This window comes from Podarcis raffonei, chromosome 2, assembly GCF_027172205.1.
Source record: "Podarcis raffonei isolate rPodRaf1 chromosome 2, rPodRaf1.pri, whole genome shotgun sequence".
Lineage (NCBI taxonomy): Eukaryota > Metazoa > Chordata > Lepidosauria > Squamata > Lacertidae > Podarcis > Podarcis raffonei.
In genome coordinates, this window is record NC_070603.1 from 62,221,078 (window position 1) to 62,238,093 (window position 17,016).

Here is a 17,016-nt window from a genome sequence, read left to right on the forward strand (position 1 = left end):
GGAAAAATAATAATAAAATATTATAAAAAAGACAATTAGTACCTAAAGAATTGTGTTTTTTATAATAAATATACTGTAACTCAGCCAGCCTACTCCATTTAGGTCTCACCTCCTACTAGGAAATGGAAATCCTTAAAAGGGCAGCCCTATCTGGTCCCGTCACCTCTCTGATATCTCCACTTGGGCTGAACAGGGTTGAGAGCCCACGAGGCACTTTGGGGCAATGATATTGGCCTGTTGATGAGGTCAAGCTTGGGAGCCATTGTCACTGGGGCAGGTGGGTCTCAGACCCTCTCTACCATATCTCAATATATACAGTTTCTTAACATTTCCTCTACATTTTCCTCAATGGATTATGCTGGAAAGCTCAGTGACAAGCGGAATAAATATATTTCAGAGCTACAAATCCTATAATTTCCTTACAATCACTATATCTCTTAAAATAGATTTAAGTGACATGAAAAATAAAAAAGGTTCCATTTCAAAATCTGTTTTTGTGTGTTTGCCACATAACTGCTAGGTTGCTCTGCTTTCCTTTGACTTGAAAATGTAGAAAACCATCTGTTTCATCTGCACACTTTATTTTAAGCCACAGACAAAAATAAATCCCTCCCTACATAATTGACTGATATTGACTTTTTAACCTTGAATTATTGGGATATGTTTGCATTATGTCCACCAGGTCACATGTATGAATATGCTGACCTTTACTGCCTTACCAGCTCTCTCCATTTCTAAGCAATGAATTCAGGTATTTCCAAGGACATTATCAAAGATGCCTCCCTAAATTTCATCCCAGCATTTTGAAGTCAAGACTAAAGGCGGCGAAAGCTCTTGTTGTCTGGGAATGTCCTGCAGCTGCACTCTTCCCAAAGAGTGTATTTCAGCTGGTACAGGGCTGGTGCTCAGCAGCCATTTCAGAGTTTTTGCATCACTATGAGCTTATATGAACTGTTTGATGAATTTGGGGTTGCATTTTTTTTTCTTTATATGCTCCTGTGTTTTTGACATCATTATAGCAATTGTAACATTTCTTAATTTTTAAAGCTGCTGTTATTGTGAGTTGCTTTGAGCTCAGCATTTGTCATTGGAAAAATAGAATACAAACATCAAATCAAATCAACTGCAGTCAAATACAAAGGCAAATTATAAAGGTGCAAAATATGTTGCCTCTGTCTGTCATTCTGACTCCAGGATTTGTCAGTCAACGGATTAGATAGATCAGTACCCACCGTACCTTGATAGCAAATTGAGGAGGAATGTTTCTCATGTACGGAGTGAGAAACTGGCTTAAGGCTGTCTTATTGCAGTCAGAACAATAGGGAATTGACCACAGCAACTGGAGCTTTGACAGATTAATCCAGGCAAAGCAATACACAGTGGTGTATTTTCTACACAGTGGGGTAGGGGGGGGGAATTAAATTCAGAGCGTGAACAGGCAATACTCAGTTCTTTATTTGAGAATGAAAGATAGTGGTTCTATTGTTAACTGATGGGAAAAAAAACAATTTTACGAAATAAATGATGGAGCAGGTGGCAACCCATAAAGAGTTACAGATGCGCCTCTCCATAACCTCATTGCTCCTATTTCCCTCCTGTGGTTTCTCTCTTTGCCTTCTGATCTTGTTTTATGTTCCATCCCTGCTGTGTAGACACGCAGAGTCATTCTCTCATATACATAGTCCCATTCAGTCTCAATAGAGTCAATGTTGTAGCCACATCAGCTAAATAGGTTTCCGTCAACTACCTGCTTCGTTTTAATAATAATAATGTAGCATGAATGAGATTGCTTGTGGAATGGAATCAGAGAATTGTAGAGTTGGAAGAGACCTCGAGGGTCATCTAGTCCAGCACCCCCCCTCACAATGCAGGAATATGCAGCTGGCCCATATGGGGATCAAACCCATGATCTTGGCATAATCAGCACCACACTCTAGCTAACTGAGCCACCGTCAATGGCAAACAAGTTCTAATTTGGTTGGGGTAGACTGTGTGGGATCAAATTCTGATACAAACTGGCCTGAACCAATTTTCCTGGCCTAAGGTACAGGTGTCCTTCCGATCTCACACTTCTCTATGCAAGCAAAGCAGCTTGTTCCATTGAAGTAAATGGTGACATGAGAGCTCTGTGAGCAAAGAAGAATGTCAAGGGGCAATCGGCTTAAAATGCCTGCACTCTTACAAGATAATTTCCACAGCTAATTACCAAGCTATATCCTAAGAAGTGCAAACACACTAGCAACCTATCTGTATGCATGTTTGCTCAGAAGTAACTGAGTCCCGTGAAAATTTCTCCTATGTAAGCGCATAATAGGGTTGCAGCCTGAATAAATTACAGTACAGACACATACAAAATGTAGCAGTCAAATGTCAAATACCATTTCCATTCCTAACAACTACTATTTGGCAACACTGTTAAACTAGTCAAAATTATTTGGTACAAATTTTTGCATGAGAGAAATTCTCGTAAAAATAGTGAATAGCTAGACCTACACTGCTACACTGAACACTTAAGGCAGGGGTGGGAAATCAGGGGCCCTCAGCCTGTTTCATCTGGCCCCAGTTTCTCATACACCACAGAGTTTGGTTGCCAGATAGAGGGGGGGGGGAGTGAGAGGAAGGTGATGTGGCTGCACATCCTGTCCACTTTTTCCTCTGGCTCCACCCACCATCCACTGCAGTCCTTGATTGAATTTTTCCAGTGAATCCACGTCCCTTCCTAGGAATAAGGGCTCCTTAGCTTGAAGTATTTATTTTGATAAGAGACAGCAACAGCTACATGCAAGACCTGTTCTTAAACATTAGTAAATTACTCACTATGTTCATCAGCGTCAGAAGATACTTCTGAACGTGTTCTTTCCCATGGAATTGTACAACAGAGTCATCAACACCTAGAAGCACTTCAATGTTGTAATCGTCATCCGTTGCATGCCTTGGGTATCTCCTCCTCCTCCTGGAGGTGCTAATTTCATCTTGCAAGAGGTTCACCATGCTGTCTAGATTGCTTAGATCAGCCGCTGGAAGAAACGAAAAGCTGTTAATTTTAAAAAGTGCCACATTTTATTTCTCAATTATTATTTTTAATCATAAAGACGAGAAATTCCTATTATAGTTCCTCTCTTACAGTACGATTGCATCTTGAATGGGGGTTACTTTCTTGAGGTGGCACCCTTGGAACTGTCCCCGTGTGAGCATCCTCACTTTCCAAGCAAGGCAGAGAGTTTTTAAGGTCTCCATCTTGCCCGCAATTAATTTGCAGAATTTCAGTCACGTACGGTTGAAATCACGCAAGTTAATTGCATGCAAGGTGCAATCACACCGTGTAAGTTTGGGACAATTTTGTTAAAGTTCCATTGGATAAACGTGGATTTATGCAGCTAAGGTAAGAAGAGAATTTGATGTAAGATCTCAAATCTGGTAAACAGAGGCATCCAAAACGTTTATGGATTAGAAGTATGGTGTGGGGTCAAATTTGCAGGCTACAGATATTTAAAGAAATAAATAAAAAGCCAGAATAGATGAAGGATGCCTGACACCCTTTCATGAAAGGGGCAACTTTAATGGATACTGCCCTGTGTATGTACACATAGACCCAGACCCAGACAGACTATTGTATCAGTGAGACTTGAGGAATACTAAGAATTGGAAATATATATGAGCCATTATACTAACAAATGCAGTGCCATCTCTGTGTTGTTCTAAAATCAGCTTATCGACAGATGTGAGGAATACAGGGAGGGAGGAGATGAATGGCATGACTAAGAAAATGCAATCGGCATTATAGGGATTTTGTGGGATAATTCACATAACTACAATATCAATATGAAAATAAGCAAAGGTGATCACACATTTTTGCTTATACTTTCCTCTACCTCTTGATATTCTAGTGATGTGAATATTGATGTTCTGGAGATATGAATGATTAGAAACAGGTGGTGCCCGCACAGCCGTAAAAGTTATCCCAGCCAAATCAAGAATTGGAAGGAAAGAAGCACTAAAGAGTAAGACTCTAAATATGTAAGTCGAATAATTCTTTTGATCATGTAAGCATGAAATATAAACATTCAAATAACCAAGATAATAACTGATAAGATGAGGGCTTCAATTCCAAAGTTCGTTAAAATGAGATTTTATATTTTGTCTAACAGAAGCAAATGATTTTATGCAGATACCTTGCTAAATGATTGTTACAAATGCTTATAAACTTGATTTGTATTCATTCTATTATGCGATTTTAAAATCATTTTATCTTTTTTTTGCAAAAGCCATAAAAAGATGAACTCTACAATTAGTAACATGAAAACTATTAATAAATTAATCTATGCAATTTTTTAATCCTTTGACTGCAAGATAAAATATATGAAGGAAGTTCTGATTACTGGTCCTGAGGATTCCTTTGCTGCTATGTAGTGGCCAATATCTAAAATCTACATTAGATATACCCAACAGCTTGCCCACACTGTCTTCAGCAGTAAAACTCTATTTTAAATAACCTTCCCCTGAAAACATGTGAAAGGATGAGTGTTTTTTGAGAATAGAGGGACTTGTGGAAAGAGGCATTGGGCAGAGGGCAAAACTCATGTCCCACAGAAGTTTTGCTCGTCCATTTGTTGAGGAATGACTTAAGACTAATGACATCGGGGTTTGTTTATTTATTTTGTAGATAAAATGAACACACAGCACATCCTAAAAGAACAAAGTTTTCTAAAGGATTGTGACGCCCGATCTGTAGGTGCATGATTCTTAAAACTCAGCTGCAGGCTCCAAGGTCAGAGATGAACCCACTTGGGATGGGTTTGGGTGGGCGGAAAGGGGCAGGGGAAAGGTTCTCAATTCCTGTTTGGTTCTCTGCTTAAAATGGCTTCCCTGCTGCTTGGTGGGAAGCCATGGTCAAAACCCATCATTTGCATTCCCCCTTTAATACAGCCCAACTGCAGATTTCATTCCCCGCCCCGCCCAGCTACACAGCAATAACCACTAGCCTGCTAGTCATTGTCTGCACATGTCTAATTCCACTCTCTTCCCTGCTAATTATAATTTTGCTCCGTCATTCCTCCTCACCTTTTCCTTATTTTGTATCTAAATGTCCTCTACTTGTCTTTTATCTTGCTAGCTGCATTTCCCTCTAAGCCAAGTAAGCCTCTTCATAATTCATAAATCCTCTTTTCACAGTACAGGTTGCACTTGGAACCTTATGCTGCATATCATGCATAAGGAAATTGGACAAATCCCGGAAGCCGAACTGAGCTGCAAGTGAGGTGCTGTGAGGTGAAAGCCTACTGGGCTAAACATTATACATACATACATACATACATACATACATACAGTAAGCCGACAACTTACGCACATTTAACTTGTGAACATTCAGCTTTATGCACGTCTCCCTAAAATAAAATAAAACTAAAAAGTGGGTGGGCATTCTATGTGGGGGTTACTTTCTGGGGATCTCACCTGAAGTCAAAATTGTATAGTCAAAACACATTGGGTGCAATGGTGGGTGGGACTGCCAAAGCCTTTTTTCCTGAATACCCAATTTTGACTTTAGGCGAGATCCCCAGAAAGTAACCCCCATGTAAATTGTGGACTTACTGTAATCATGTCGGGACAAAATGCTACCATATTCAGGCCTGATTCAGAAAATAAGGTTAAAAGAATGACTGAAAAGATGTGTTTGGGTGGTAATGACGCACATAATACTGCTTTTCCTGCACAACATTCCAGTTTCTATGGATGTGAATTACCTCTACCTGGGACCTTGGAGAGATGTTGCCAGTCAGATAACGTCTAAAAAATATTGGGATGGATGGACAGTGGCCTAAGACTGCAATCCTGGCTGTGGGACTTGGCAGAGCAATGCAGCCAGCACTACCAGGGTGATGGTGCTACAGGGAAAACATCTGTTTGTTGCATTAGCTCCCAGGCTGTCATAGCAAAGAGTTGCTGTCATGGGATGGCAGCAGGGACAGCTCAGGATCCTGTGATGGCTCAACCTGCCCACCCTCAAATTTCAGAGGTTTTTGCAGGCAGTCACCAGCAGGGATGCCATGGGTGGAAGTTTCCACCTGCTTTTTGTGCATGTGTACTGGGGTGCTCACCCAGCAGTGGGCAGTTCTGCTCCACGCAAAACCCCTCCAGCACAGCAGATCGCTCTGCATCCTGGTATAAAGCAGCAGCCTGTGTTAAATAATAATAATAATAATAATTTATACCCCACCCATCTGGCTGGGTCCCCCCAGCCACTCTGGGTGGCTTCCAACAAAACACTAAAATACAATAACCTATTAAACATTAAAAGCTTCCCTAAACAAGGCTGCCTTTAGATGTCTTCTAAAAGTTTGGTAGTTATTTTTCTCTTTGACAACCGGTGGGAGGGCGTTCCACAGGGCGGGCGCCACTACCGAGAAGGCCCTCTGCCTGGTTCCCTGTAACTTGGCTTCTCGCAGCGAGGGAACCGCCAGAAGGCCCTCGGAGCTGGACCTCAGTGTCCGGGCTGAACGATGGGAGTGGAGACGCTCCTTCAGATATACTGGACTGAGGCCATTTAGGGCTTTAAAGGTCAGCACCAACACTTTGAATTGTGCTCGGAAACATACTGGGAGCCAATGTAGGTCCACAACTGATCCACAATTCCAAAATGAATTGTGTCTGTAGGTTTAACCCACAAACAACACCTGGTTCCTTTTATCTCCCTTTTATTAACTGTATTTTAAAAAAAAAATCACAACATGAAAAAACAAAATTTCATCAGGCCAGCAACCTACGATAATGGTGTTTCACATTGTGGTTTAGTGAATGTTATAGTTCTTTAATGAGAAAAGGTCGATAATACTGGAGAAATGTCCCTGAGATGTAGTTTGGCTGCTAACATTGTTGCCATGAGAGAACTTTGGCCATGTTCTATGGTGCATACTCATTGGCCGCTGGCAAGAGCAGCAGGACCAGAATGCAGAGTTTCCCTGCAGTAGCAGGGGAAGATCTGTAGAGGATGTAAGAATGCTTCCCGCCATTACTCTGGAATCTTTTGAGCTCAAGAATGAACTTGCATTAAAGAAAAATAGTGTACACCAGCAGCAAAGTGCATGAATGGCACCAAGGATCACACGAGCATGTGGTGGCTGCAAAAAGGATAAGTGGGAATGCAGTTTTCTGAAGTCCCACCCTTATTTAAAGTCAAAACGGGTTTCATTATAATCGAAACATAACAATTAAAAAAGGAATGCATATGGAATTTGCTTTATACTCTCATCCTTCCATAAAATTAATACTTAATTTTACCTGGAATCACAGTAGTATTTGAAATAATTAGCTACTTTGCGCAGTGGAGAATTACTCATCATGGAAGTAGAAACATATAATTAAGTGAAAATTGCATAAAAGTGGGATTTCCCACATCCTCCATCAGATTCTACACAAACTATGAATTTATTGCCATTCTCATCTTATTATCCAAAAGGGTTTTTTTTTTTGCGAATCCAGTTTTTGTATCGTTTTCATAAGGTGAACATGTTCAGGACTATTTTCATTAACCTCTGCCAATGAGACACTTGAATGCTCAGTCCATTCTCCAAAAAACATTATTAAATTACAGGGAATTAGCACATTTAATGATGGTGATAGGTGACCCTTTGGCATTCTGAGTGACATCCCTAACAATCTCATTTGCAATTTAAGGAGAATGAAATGCCAAGGCTCAGAACAAGACTTGAATTACAACAGGCTAATGTGATACATTAAGCCTTTTATCTGTGAAGCATTCATTTTTCAGAAAAAAGGGAAACTACAATTCATTACTTGTAAAACAAGTAAGCAATTTTAAAAATCCTTCAATAAAAAAAATAACAGGAAAAAATCTACTTTATGGGGGGAAATGCTACAAGAAAGCTTATTAAACATAGCTTTTTGGGGGACAACAACTGCTTTTGAATACAAATTGTTTATACTATTAGATTTATTTATGTATTTAGGTTAACTTGTACTTGAGACATGGAAGTTACTCAACCACTATTTATGTTTCATTTGTATTTCAAAAGATTAATAATACCTTGAAGAGGAAAGGTTTGGTGAAGTGTTAGAAGATGAAACTGTTCACCAATATTATGCCTATAGATACAAAATTTCATTTAAAAGTAATTTGAAATGTATGATAGAACCATGACTAATTATTAACATTACTCATTCTTTAAATTTCATTCATACATTATGCTATAACTGTTGACACCCACAGGGCTAAACAGAAAGCCCCCACTTTTTGCTGCCCCATTTGTGGGGACCAAAATGTGTGGGGCTTCAGTGATTTCTCAGAGGAAATTTCAGAAGTGAGGAATGAACTTAACTCTGGCCACACTGAGCCGCTCTCAGTAGCCACCATTTTGTTCCTCTCTGTTGCCCCTGTGAGCAACGAAATGGCCTCCCGTAGTGTCATTCACAGGGGCACTATGGGCAAAATGGTGGCTGTCACCTAGTAGCTGCCAAGAGCTGCGCGATGTGGTCAAGATCAGCTCTGCTGCCAACACCAGCTCCGCAAAGGCAGCTGGAGAAATACAAGAGGGGCAAGTGAATTTTGCCTCTCCTTTCATTCCTCCTGCACTCCAAAACAGGCTGGGAAAAAATTGAACTTATTACTGATGCTTAGCTCACCACAAGTATGTTTGTAGCACTAGATCTCAAAGTGCAGGGGGTAAATACGTATCTCCAAAAAATTGAAAATATGTGGGGACACATGTCAGGGAGCCACACTTCGTTTGCGGTTCCCAGGTATACTTTATCCACCATGTGCACCTCACTTTATTGTCCCTAGTTAGCTAAAAAATCAACTAAGGGGAATGGTTGCATTTAAACAAAATTGTTATTAAAATGTCATATTTTGCAAAGAGTTAAGATGGAGAGTAATTTCAAGCCCAAATGTTGCCAAAACCTTTTATGCAAAAAAACCCCAAAACCTAAAGACGTCCAAAGCAAACCAGGGATATTTGGAGCTTTTGAAGCCAGATGGATATAAATATGGCTTTGTTCTCTTGTGCTGTGTGGGTGTGACACTGATCCGGACCTCAGGGCAACAGCTGAGAAGTGAGGCTTTCATAATGCAGCACATATTATGCGAATGTGTCATAGAAACAAGAAAGGGGTAAATAATGTCTTGATACGTGAACCATGTGGAATAAGCATTGAAGAGCAGAAAGAAAAGGAGGGGTGGACGAGAAACGAGAAGGTGGCAGATGAACAAAACACCATCTGAATAAGTAAAGGTTCAGACCAGGCTTGGAAAAACAGTATTAAGAAAGTAAAAAAATAAGAAAAGTCCTGCCAGATCAGGCCAAAGATCCACCTGGTCTGCCATTCTGTTTCCACAGTGGCCAACAAGGTGCCTATGGGGAGCCCCAAAAAAGGACCTGAGTGCAACAGCACTCTCCCCAAATGTGATTCTCAGCAACTGCTATTCAGATACATATCACACTACCTCTGGTGTTGGAGGCACCACACAGTCACCATGGACAGCAGTCAGTGATAAGTCTAATCCCCTTTACAGCTGTCCAATTTGATGGCCAACATTGCATCTTGTGTGCGGGAATTACAGTTTGCCTATGCAATGGGTGAAGGGGTACCTTTTGTCTACCCTAAGTCTTCCAACACTCAGCTTGACTGGAGGGTTCTAGTATTTTGGAAGAAGAAGAAAAGCTATCCACCTTCCCCATACAGTGCATGATCTTATGCACCTCTACCATGCCCCCCTGCTCATGTTTTTTTGAAGCTAAAAAGCACCAAATCCAAACAGGATTTGCTTGGGTTCAGTTCTTTTTCCTGTGGTTATCATTTTGCCAAATCACTCTCTCACACACACAAATGTGCACCTCAATTCCCCCCTTTTTATAGTGCCATCATAAACTTCCAATTAGGTCACATCATATTTTTTTCTGCCGTCCTTCAAAAAATTAGCTATGTAATCACTGGATTGAAAGTTTAGTTTTCACTGGTCATCTTACATATCCCCTTCATTTCACCAGCTACTGTATGCATAAAATCACTACCTCTCTTATTACACCTCCCAAACATCAACACATTGCTTAAATTTATGCAGTTTAAGCACTTCAAAATACCACTAACCCAAAATCTTACAAATGTTTTCCTTACAATTAACACTAATGCTGCTTTTTAACAAAATAACATGTTTAGGAAATCTAGATTGCTGTATCATTGAGCTGGTAATTCGATACTGAAAATGCTAAAAAGACCACTCAGCTTGGAATGCTACAGCTTGAACTTGCAGGCATGGCCAAACCTGGCCCTCCAGCTGTTTTGGGACTACAATTCCCATCATCCCTGACCACTGGTCCTGTTAGCTAGGGATGATGGGAGTTGTAGTCCCAAAACAGCTGGAGGGCCAAGTTTGGCCATGCCCCTGAAGGGTAAAATGGGAGCATCAAGGAAGAAGCCCACAACATGCCAGCAAGTCAGTAAGTGACAGCACCCACTAGGGATGGGGGGAGAATTTGATTCAGTTTGCCTTTAAAGGTGAATGTAGCTATTTTACACAACCTTGGCACCTCCAGATCAGGGTGGGGTAAATTCCTGCCTTCAACTCTGCCTGTCAGCGTAGACAACACTAAGATAGATGGCTCAATGGTCTGACTCAATATAAGGTAGCTTCTTATCTTCTTATAGAAGCAAGCACAGCCAGGCACTCTCTTCTCAGCCATATGCGGAGCTGGCTGACCACATGCAGCTTAACAAGTCCAGTTATGAATTCACTATTTTGGGTCCTGTGCTTTGGCCTCTTTCCCTGGCCTTGGGCAGAGCCTGAGGATGAAGAGAAAACAACTAGCTAAGATTATAGACCCTTTTCTTCTGGCTCTGTATCTCAAGACTCAGAGATGCATATATTTCTAGGGTCACAGGCAGGAAGGCCACCACCAGTTAATTATAGGAGAATTTCAATTGCTCAGAAACATTTAATCAATTAATTACACCAATTAATTCAAAGCACAGATCTACTGTACCCAAATATTGGGTGTGAGCCACTTTCCAAAGCTGAATCAATGTTGGAGCACTTTGGTTTTGAGCAAGCCGTGCAAACACAGCATGTGCTATACTTTATTATTATTATTATTATTATTATTGATACATTCTGCAATAAAAAGAGAGACAGAATAGTTAAAATCAATAAAGCCTTTCTGGTTAATATGTGTCAGAAACCCTCACAGGTCCCACAGAATGTATTATGATCACCCTGCAAGACAGTGCATAGGACTTCTGCAGCATGGGAGGCTGATGGAGTTTTTATTGAACCTGTCAATCATTTTACTTTCTTCCTTCTTTGAATGCTTTATTACAAAAACACTACTTATCATCTAATTCAACAATCCCACAGAGGGAGCCATACTAGACTGTAGCAGCAAAAAATGGAAAGGATCTTGTGTCACCTTTAAACTAAGATTTGCAGTCCAGTCCTATACATGTTGGAAGTAACTGGCATTATGTTCAACTCAACTTAATCCCAAGTAAGTGTGCAAAGAATTGCACTGTCATTGTGGTTTGAACCACAAGCAAGCTTTCAAGAGAATGCACAGAGACTGGGAGCATAGGCATAATGTATGATTCCATCTCTCCTATATGTATGTTTATTGAACACCTGAATAGCCCCTATGCTTTCTATGGAAAGCTAAAACACCTAAAAGGTAAGAATAATGACCATTTGTAATAGCGGTGATTACTGCCTTGGATCCAAAGGAGTCTTGTATGATTGGAATGGTCTTTCTGTTTGTGCAAAACATGTGTCAAATTCTTACAATTGTCCAGTTTTCCTGCAGCCCCACCCACACTATTCTAGAGGGTCTCAAGAGGGGCTTTGCAGGAGCACATGGAGGCTGTATGGGAGAGGAACCAGGAAAGTATCATTCTGCTCACTCTTCTCAGGATCCAACCTACAATCCTAGATATGCTAAGGTACTTCAACACACATAACTGGAGATAAATCCATGACCTTAATTAAGACCTAAATGAATAGAATCAAATGTGCTGATATATAAAAGGGAAACACAAAAAAAGAATATAAATAGACCAAAATATGCCAACTTTCAGATACAAATGTGACAGTATTTCAGTCTCCCAGGACACCCTGCTACTGAGCTGAAAGTCACATTTAACTGTGTTTTTTTTAATAATAACCTTCAGCAGAATACACCAGCATGAGATTTCTAGAACTAGCAGACCTACCGGTAATTCATTTTAGAACAGTGATTTGCCTCTCATTATATGTCTGAAATTGGCAAAGCTTACCTAGGAAAATTGTGTTATCACTAAATATTGTGTGTGTGTGTGTGTGTGTGTGTGTGTGTGTATGAAGGTAAAGGGACCCCTGACCATTAGGTCTAGTCGTGACCGACTCTGGGGTTGCAGCGCTCATCTCGCTTTATTGGCCAAGGGAGCCGGCGTACAGCTTCCGGGTCATGTGGCCAGCATGACTAAGCCGCTTCTGGTGAACCAGAGCAGGGCACGGAAACACCGTTTACCTTCCCACCGGAGCAGTACCTATTTATCTACTTGCACTTTGACTGCTAGGTTGGCAGGAGCAGGGACCGAGCAACAGGAGCTCACCCCGTCACGGCGATTCGAATCGCCGACCTTCTGATCGGCAAGTCCTAGGCTCTGTGGGTTAACCCACAGTGCCACCTGCGTCCCTTTTATATATATACATATACACGCATATAATATCATATTGTATTGCATTGTGGTATTTAGTTGCATTACACATGTGCACACAATCTGCCAACCATGCTGTAATGGTTTTTAGTCCTCAAAAGCTTATGCTATAATAAATCTGTTACCTTTTTAGGTGTCACAAGGCTATATTTCTACTACCACATTAATCTTTAAACAGGGCCAGGGGAGCCCATAGTGTAGAGATTCTCCCTGCACTGGTCGGGGTAGGGGGTGGAATGGTTTACATAGCAGCTCATCCTGTGGCCAGCAGAGAATTACCTTCTTAGCATTTTGGGCGGGGCCCTACTGCACAAGCAGAGATTCCTGTGCCAAGCTTGCAAAAGGAAGGCTCACCCAGTGATGCTGTTGCTGGAATAGAAAGAAAGCACAGCATACACAAATCTGTCATCCTAGCCATTCTCAGGGAAAGCACAATAACATGGGTACTCAGACTAAGGCCCGGGGACGGGATCTGTCCCAATCGCCTTCTAAATCTGGCCAGCGGACGGTCCAGGAATCAGCATGTTTTTACATGAGTAGTGTTATGTACTGAAGTTCTCACCCTGGGCCAGCAGGGGGATACTGTAGGTAGTTTTCACTCAGGTCCACGTCAGTTATTTTAGGCGGGAAACCTGGGTTGTTGTTGCTACAATGTTGATAGCTGGCTGCCTATAAAAGCAGGCCGGCTGAGCTGTTTGCTGTTCAGTTTCTGTAGCAGCTTACAAAATAAAGAGCTGCTTTGGAGAAATCGCTGTGTCGTCTGCCATGTCTACCCACTATTCAACAAGTAGAATGTGTCCTTTTATTTAAAATGCATCTCTGGGTTATTTGTGAGTCCTGCCTCAGGAAACTACAACTAATCAAGAATGTGGCAGCTAGACTGGTGACTGGGACCGGTCACCGAGACCACATAACACTGGTCTTGAAAGAACTACATTGGCTCCCAGTACATTTCCAAGCACAATTCAAAGTGTTGGTGCTGACCTTTAAAGCCCTAAACGGCCTCGGTCCAGTATATCTGAAGGAGCGTCTCCACCCCCATCGTTCTACCTGGACACTGAGGTCCAGTGCCGAGAGCCTTCTGGCGGTTCCCTCACTGCGAGAAGCCAAGTGTCAGGGGCTCAGGAGCAGAAGCACAGGGGAGAGAGGAAATGGAGAGCGAAGGGGAGGAATCCGAGGGCAGCGTAGGGGAGTATGACAGTGACCCGAGAGATTCCATGAGCCTTCTCCAGCGAATCAGAAGATTCCCAGAAGGGGGCGCCCATGGTGAGGGCAAGGGGGGTCCCAGGGGGGACGCACCAGAAGCAAGGGGCCAGCGGGGACTCCCAAAGCAGCAGCGGGGGATCAGGACCAGCTTCCCCACCAGAGCGTAGTGGGGGGGAAGAGTCACATGTGTCAGGACCAGCGTCTCCTCCAGCGGGGAGAGAAGATGAGTCAGGGCTGACCACGCCTCCATCGGAAAGTGGGGAAAAGGAGGGGAGGTCAGTTCCAGCTAGCCTCCCCGAAGGGGGGAGCAGTGACAGCAGTGTAACGGTCAGAAGGAAGGTGGCAGGCTGGGCGCGCGCACCAAGTTCAAATGTACAGGCGTGCGGGACAGCAGGAAACCCGGATTGGGAACCAGGTCCTAAAGCCCGCCGGAGGGAGGGGGAAGATTCAGGGGACTCAGCGTCAGAAGAGTCTAGGAAGGGCGAGACCCCGACGGACAGGCGGACCCAGAGGAGGAAAGAACAAAGGAAGAGGTGGAGCAAGGCTAGAATCTTAAATTGGTGTCAGGGGGGAGGAGATTCAGATGGAGCTTCGGCGGTCTAGAGTTTGAGACGTAGGGCTGCGCGCTGCGGCTGTGGAAGTGAAACTGAACTTCAATAAAGACTTTTATACTTAACAAAGAAGCGGCGTTGGTCCTTTGTGAGCTGGGACCTAGGGCAGCTCTGACACCAAGTTACAGGGAACCAGGCAGAGGGCCTTCCCGGTAGTGGCACCCGCCCTGTGGAACGCCCTCCCACCAGATGTCAAAGAGAACAACAACTACCAGACTTTTAGAAGACATCTGAAGGCAGCCCTTTTTAGGGAAGCTTTTAATGTTTGATGTATTCCGGTATTTTATATTTTGTTGGAAGCCGCCCAGAGTGGCTGGGGAAGCCCAGCCAGATGGGCGAGTATAAATAAATTATTATTATTATTATTATTATTATTATTATTATTAGGCAGGTTAGGCTGAGATTTGTTGACTGGCCCAAAGTCACGTAGTGAGCTTCATGTCCAAGTGGAGACTTGAACCCTGGTCTGACACTCCAGCCACAACTACACAGAAGCTCTCATCAGTCTCCATCTCTCCCATAGCACAGGGGATGTGTCTGTTGGAGAATGGGAATGGAAAGCAAATATATGCTCACATCACACAGCCTGTTGGAGTCTGAGATGTTGACCTTTCAAGCTCTTTATTAGGCAGCGGCCCTTAAAGTATTATGCAAGAGAAAGGCTTGAGAGAGGGCAAGTGCTGCTCTCAAGAAAAAGATCTGAGGCCACTGAGTTCCAGGAATAATGTTTTCAATTCAAATAAGTTCTATCCCTGCCTTTTAATCTTGCTTTCCCACTCAAGTTCTGTGCTGGCTCCCTCAGCATTAAGACTTCCTTCCTACAACACTACAGTTTATACTAACAATGGCAGTCAATGCAAGTAACAACTTTGCTTCAGGCTCCAAAGGCCTAATCTCTCCAAGACTGTGTGGCCTGGTGCCGGTGGTGCTGAACCAGAAAGAAAACAAGCTAAAATCCTGTCAACCGTTTGAACATGAGCAGGAATGAGGGAACATCTGGATTTCGGTCACTGTAAATTATAAGAAGGGAAAGAAAACATGACTTTGAAACGTCTCAAGTGCCAGGGAACAAACTGGTCTGCAGTTTGAAATCCCAAACCATCACAGAATAGTGGAGTGTTGCCTGCGTTTGCCAAACAGAAAGAGCCAAAAGTCCATAGCCTGCCAGGAAAGCCAACAAGGCTGTCAGGGTTTTTTATTTTTATTAATATTATTAGATTCTTCGTGCAAGATGTTACAATGTGTTTTTAAGAATGGTAGATATTCTTAGGCCTTATAAGAAGCGAATTCCAAACACACCCACAAACCAAGGCTTCAGTGCCTATAGCAAACCCAGCATTTGTCCAAGGTGAGACAGAATAAGGCACCGTCCCAGCTAAAGCTAGGCAAGACAAATCTCATTTTCCTTGAATATTTCTGCCTTGCTGAAAAGTGACATTACATGTTTGGGGCAATTATCTACAAAAGCTGTCCTGCCATTTTCCAAATTACTGCCCATTATGCAATATGCAGAACTGTCAAAACTGGTCCGCATGTTCACATCCTAGCATAAGTGTGCCTTGTTCCTCATTCAAAATGCAGACAAGCTTGCTATTTACTGAACATGATGCTGGGCTCTTGCTTATCATTCTTTCTGCCTCAGTCTGCATATACACCACACATTTAAAGCACACCACTTTCCCCAAGGAATCCTGGGAAATGTAGTTTGTTAAGTGTGCTGAGAACTGCCATTCTGTGAGCGGAAAAACGACAGTTCCTAGGATTCTCTGGGGGAAGTCATGTGCTTTAAAGGCATGGTGTGGATGTGACCTAAGGTCAGTGTCTCTGGTCTTGGGAGTAAAAAAGAAGATAAAGAGAGCTATTTCTTATGCAGTTGTAAGTCTATAGAGTCGACCTGAGCAAGAAGAAGAAGAAATAAGGTAATAATTTCTATATGTTAATGTCCTTTGACCACCCAGAGGCTTCTGTGAATGAAGGGGGAGGGCAGGAGGGCGGGAGTTGCCTGTGTCCACCCCCACAATCTTCTCCAGAAGGTATGGGGAATCACAAGACACCTTTTTCTTGTCTGGCTCCTGAAATCGTGACTGTGGAAAAACCACGTTAGGCATATGAATTATCCCACAACATAGCCCTGCAGCTATGAATATGAATTTTTCATTATATTAATTGTCCCACTTTCAACATGGAACAAGACACTTTGGATATCTTATGCAACATCTTAATTAAATGTGAAATATTCAGCCTTAATATATATCCCCTCCTAACCTTTCTTAATACTGCGGGGAGCTTCTGCCAACAAACAGGTTCATTTTAGCTAATGTTCAACTTTCTTTTTCAATTCACTTCCCTGACTTTTTTATTTTGACATTTTCAACTCGTATATTAATTCCTGCCTGTGCAGAATACTGAGCCATTGTAATTACTTGCACTTAAGCCATTTATTGAAACTTTCTTTTGGTTTTGTTAGGTGGGGGAGGAGGGAACCACATATCAAACAAGAATA

At 42.3% G+C, this 17,016-nt stretch overlaps 1 protein-coding gene across 1 annotated transcript in view; it reads right to left on the reverse strand.

Moving 5' to 3' along the window:
* Nucleotides 1-17,016, reverse strand: part of ADAMTS2 (ADAM metallopeptidase with thrombospondin type 1 motif 2) — a 220,160-nt gene that overhangs the window by 75,789 nt on the left and 127,355 nt on the right. Inside the window, exon 4 of the mRNA XM_053376966.1 lies at nt 2,818-3,017. Within this exon, the coding sequence (XP_053232941.1) occupies nt 2,818-3,017 (200 nt within the window). The remainder of the gene's footprint in view (nt 1-2,817; nt 3,018-17,016) is intronic.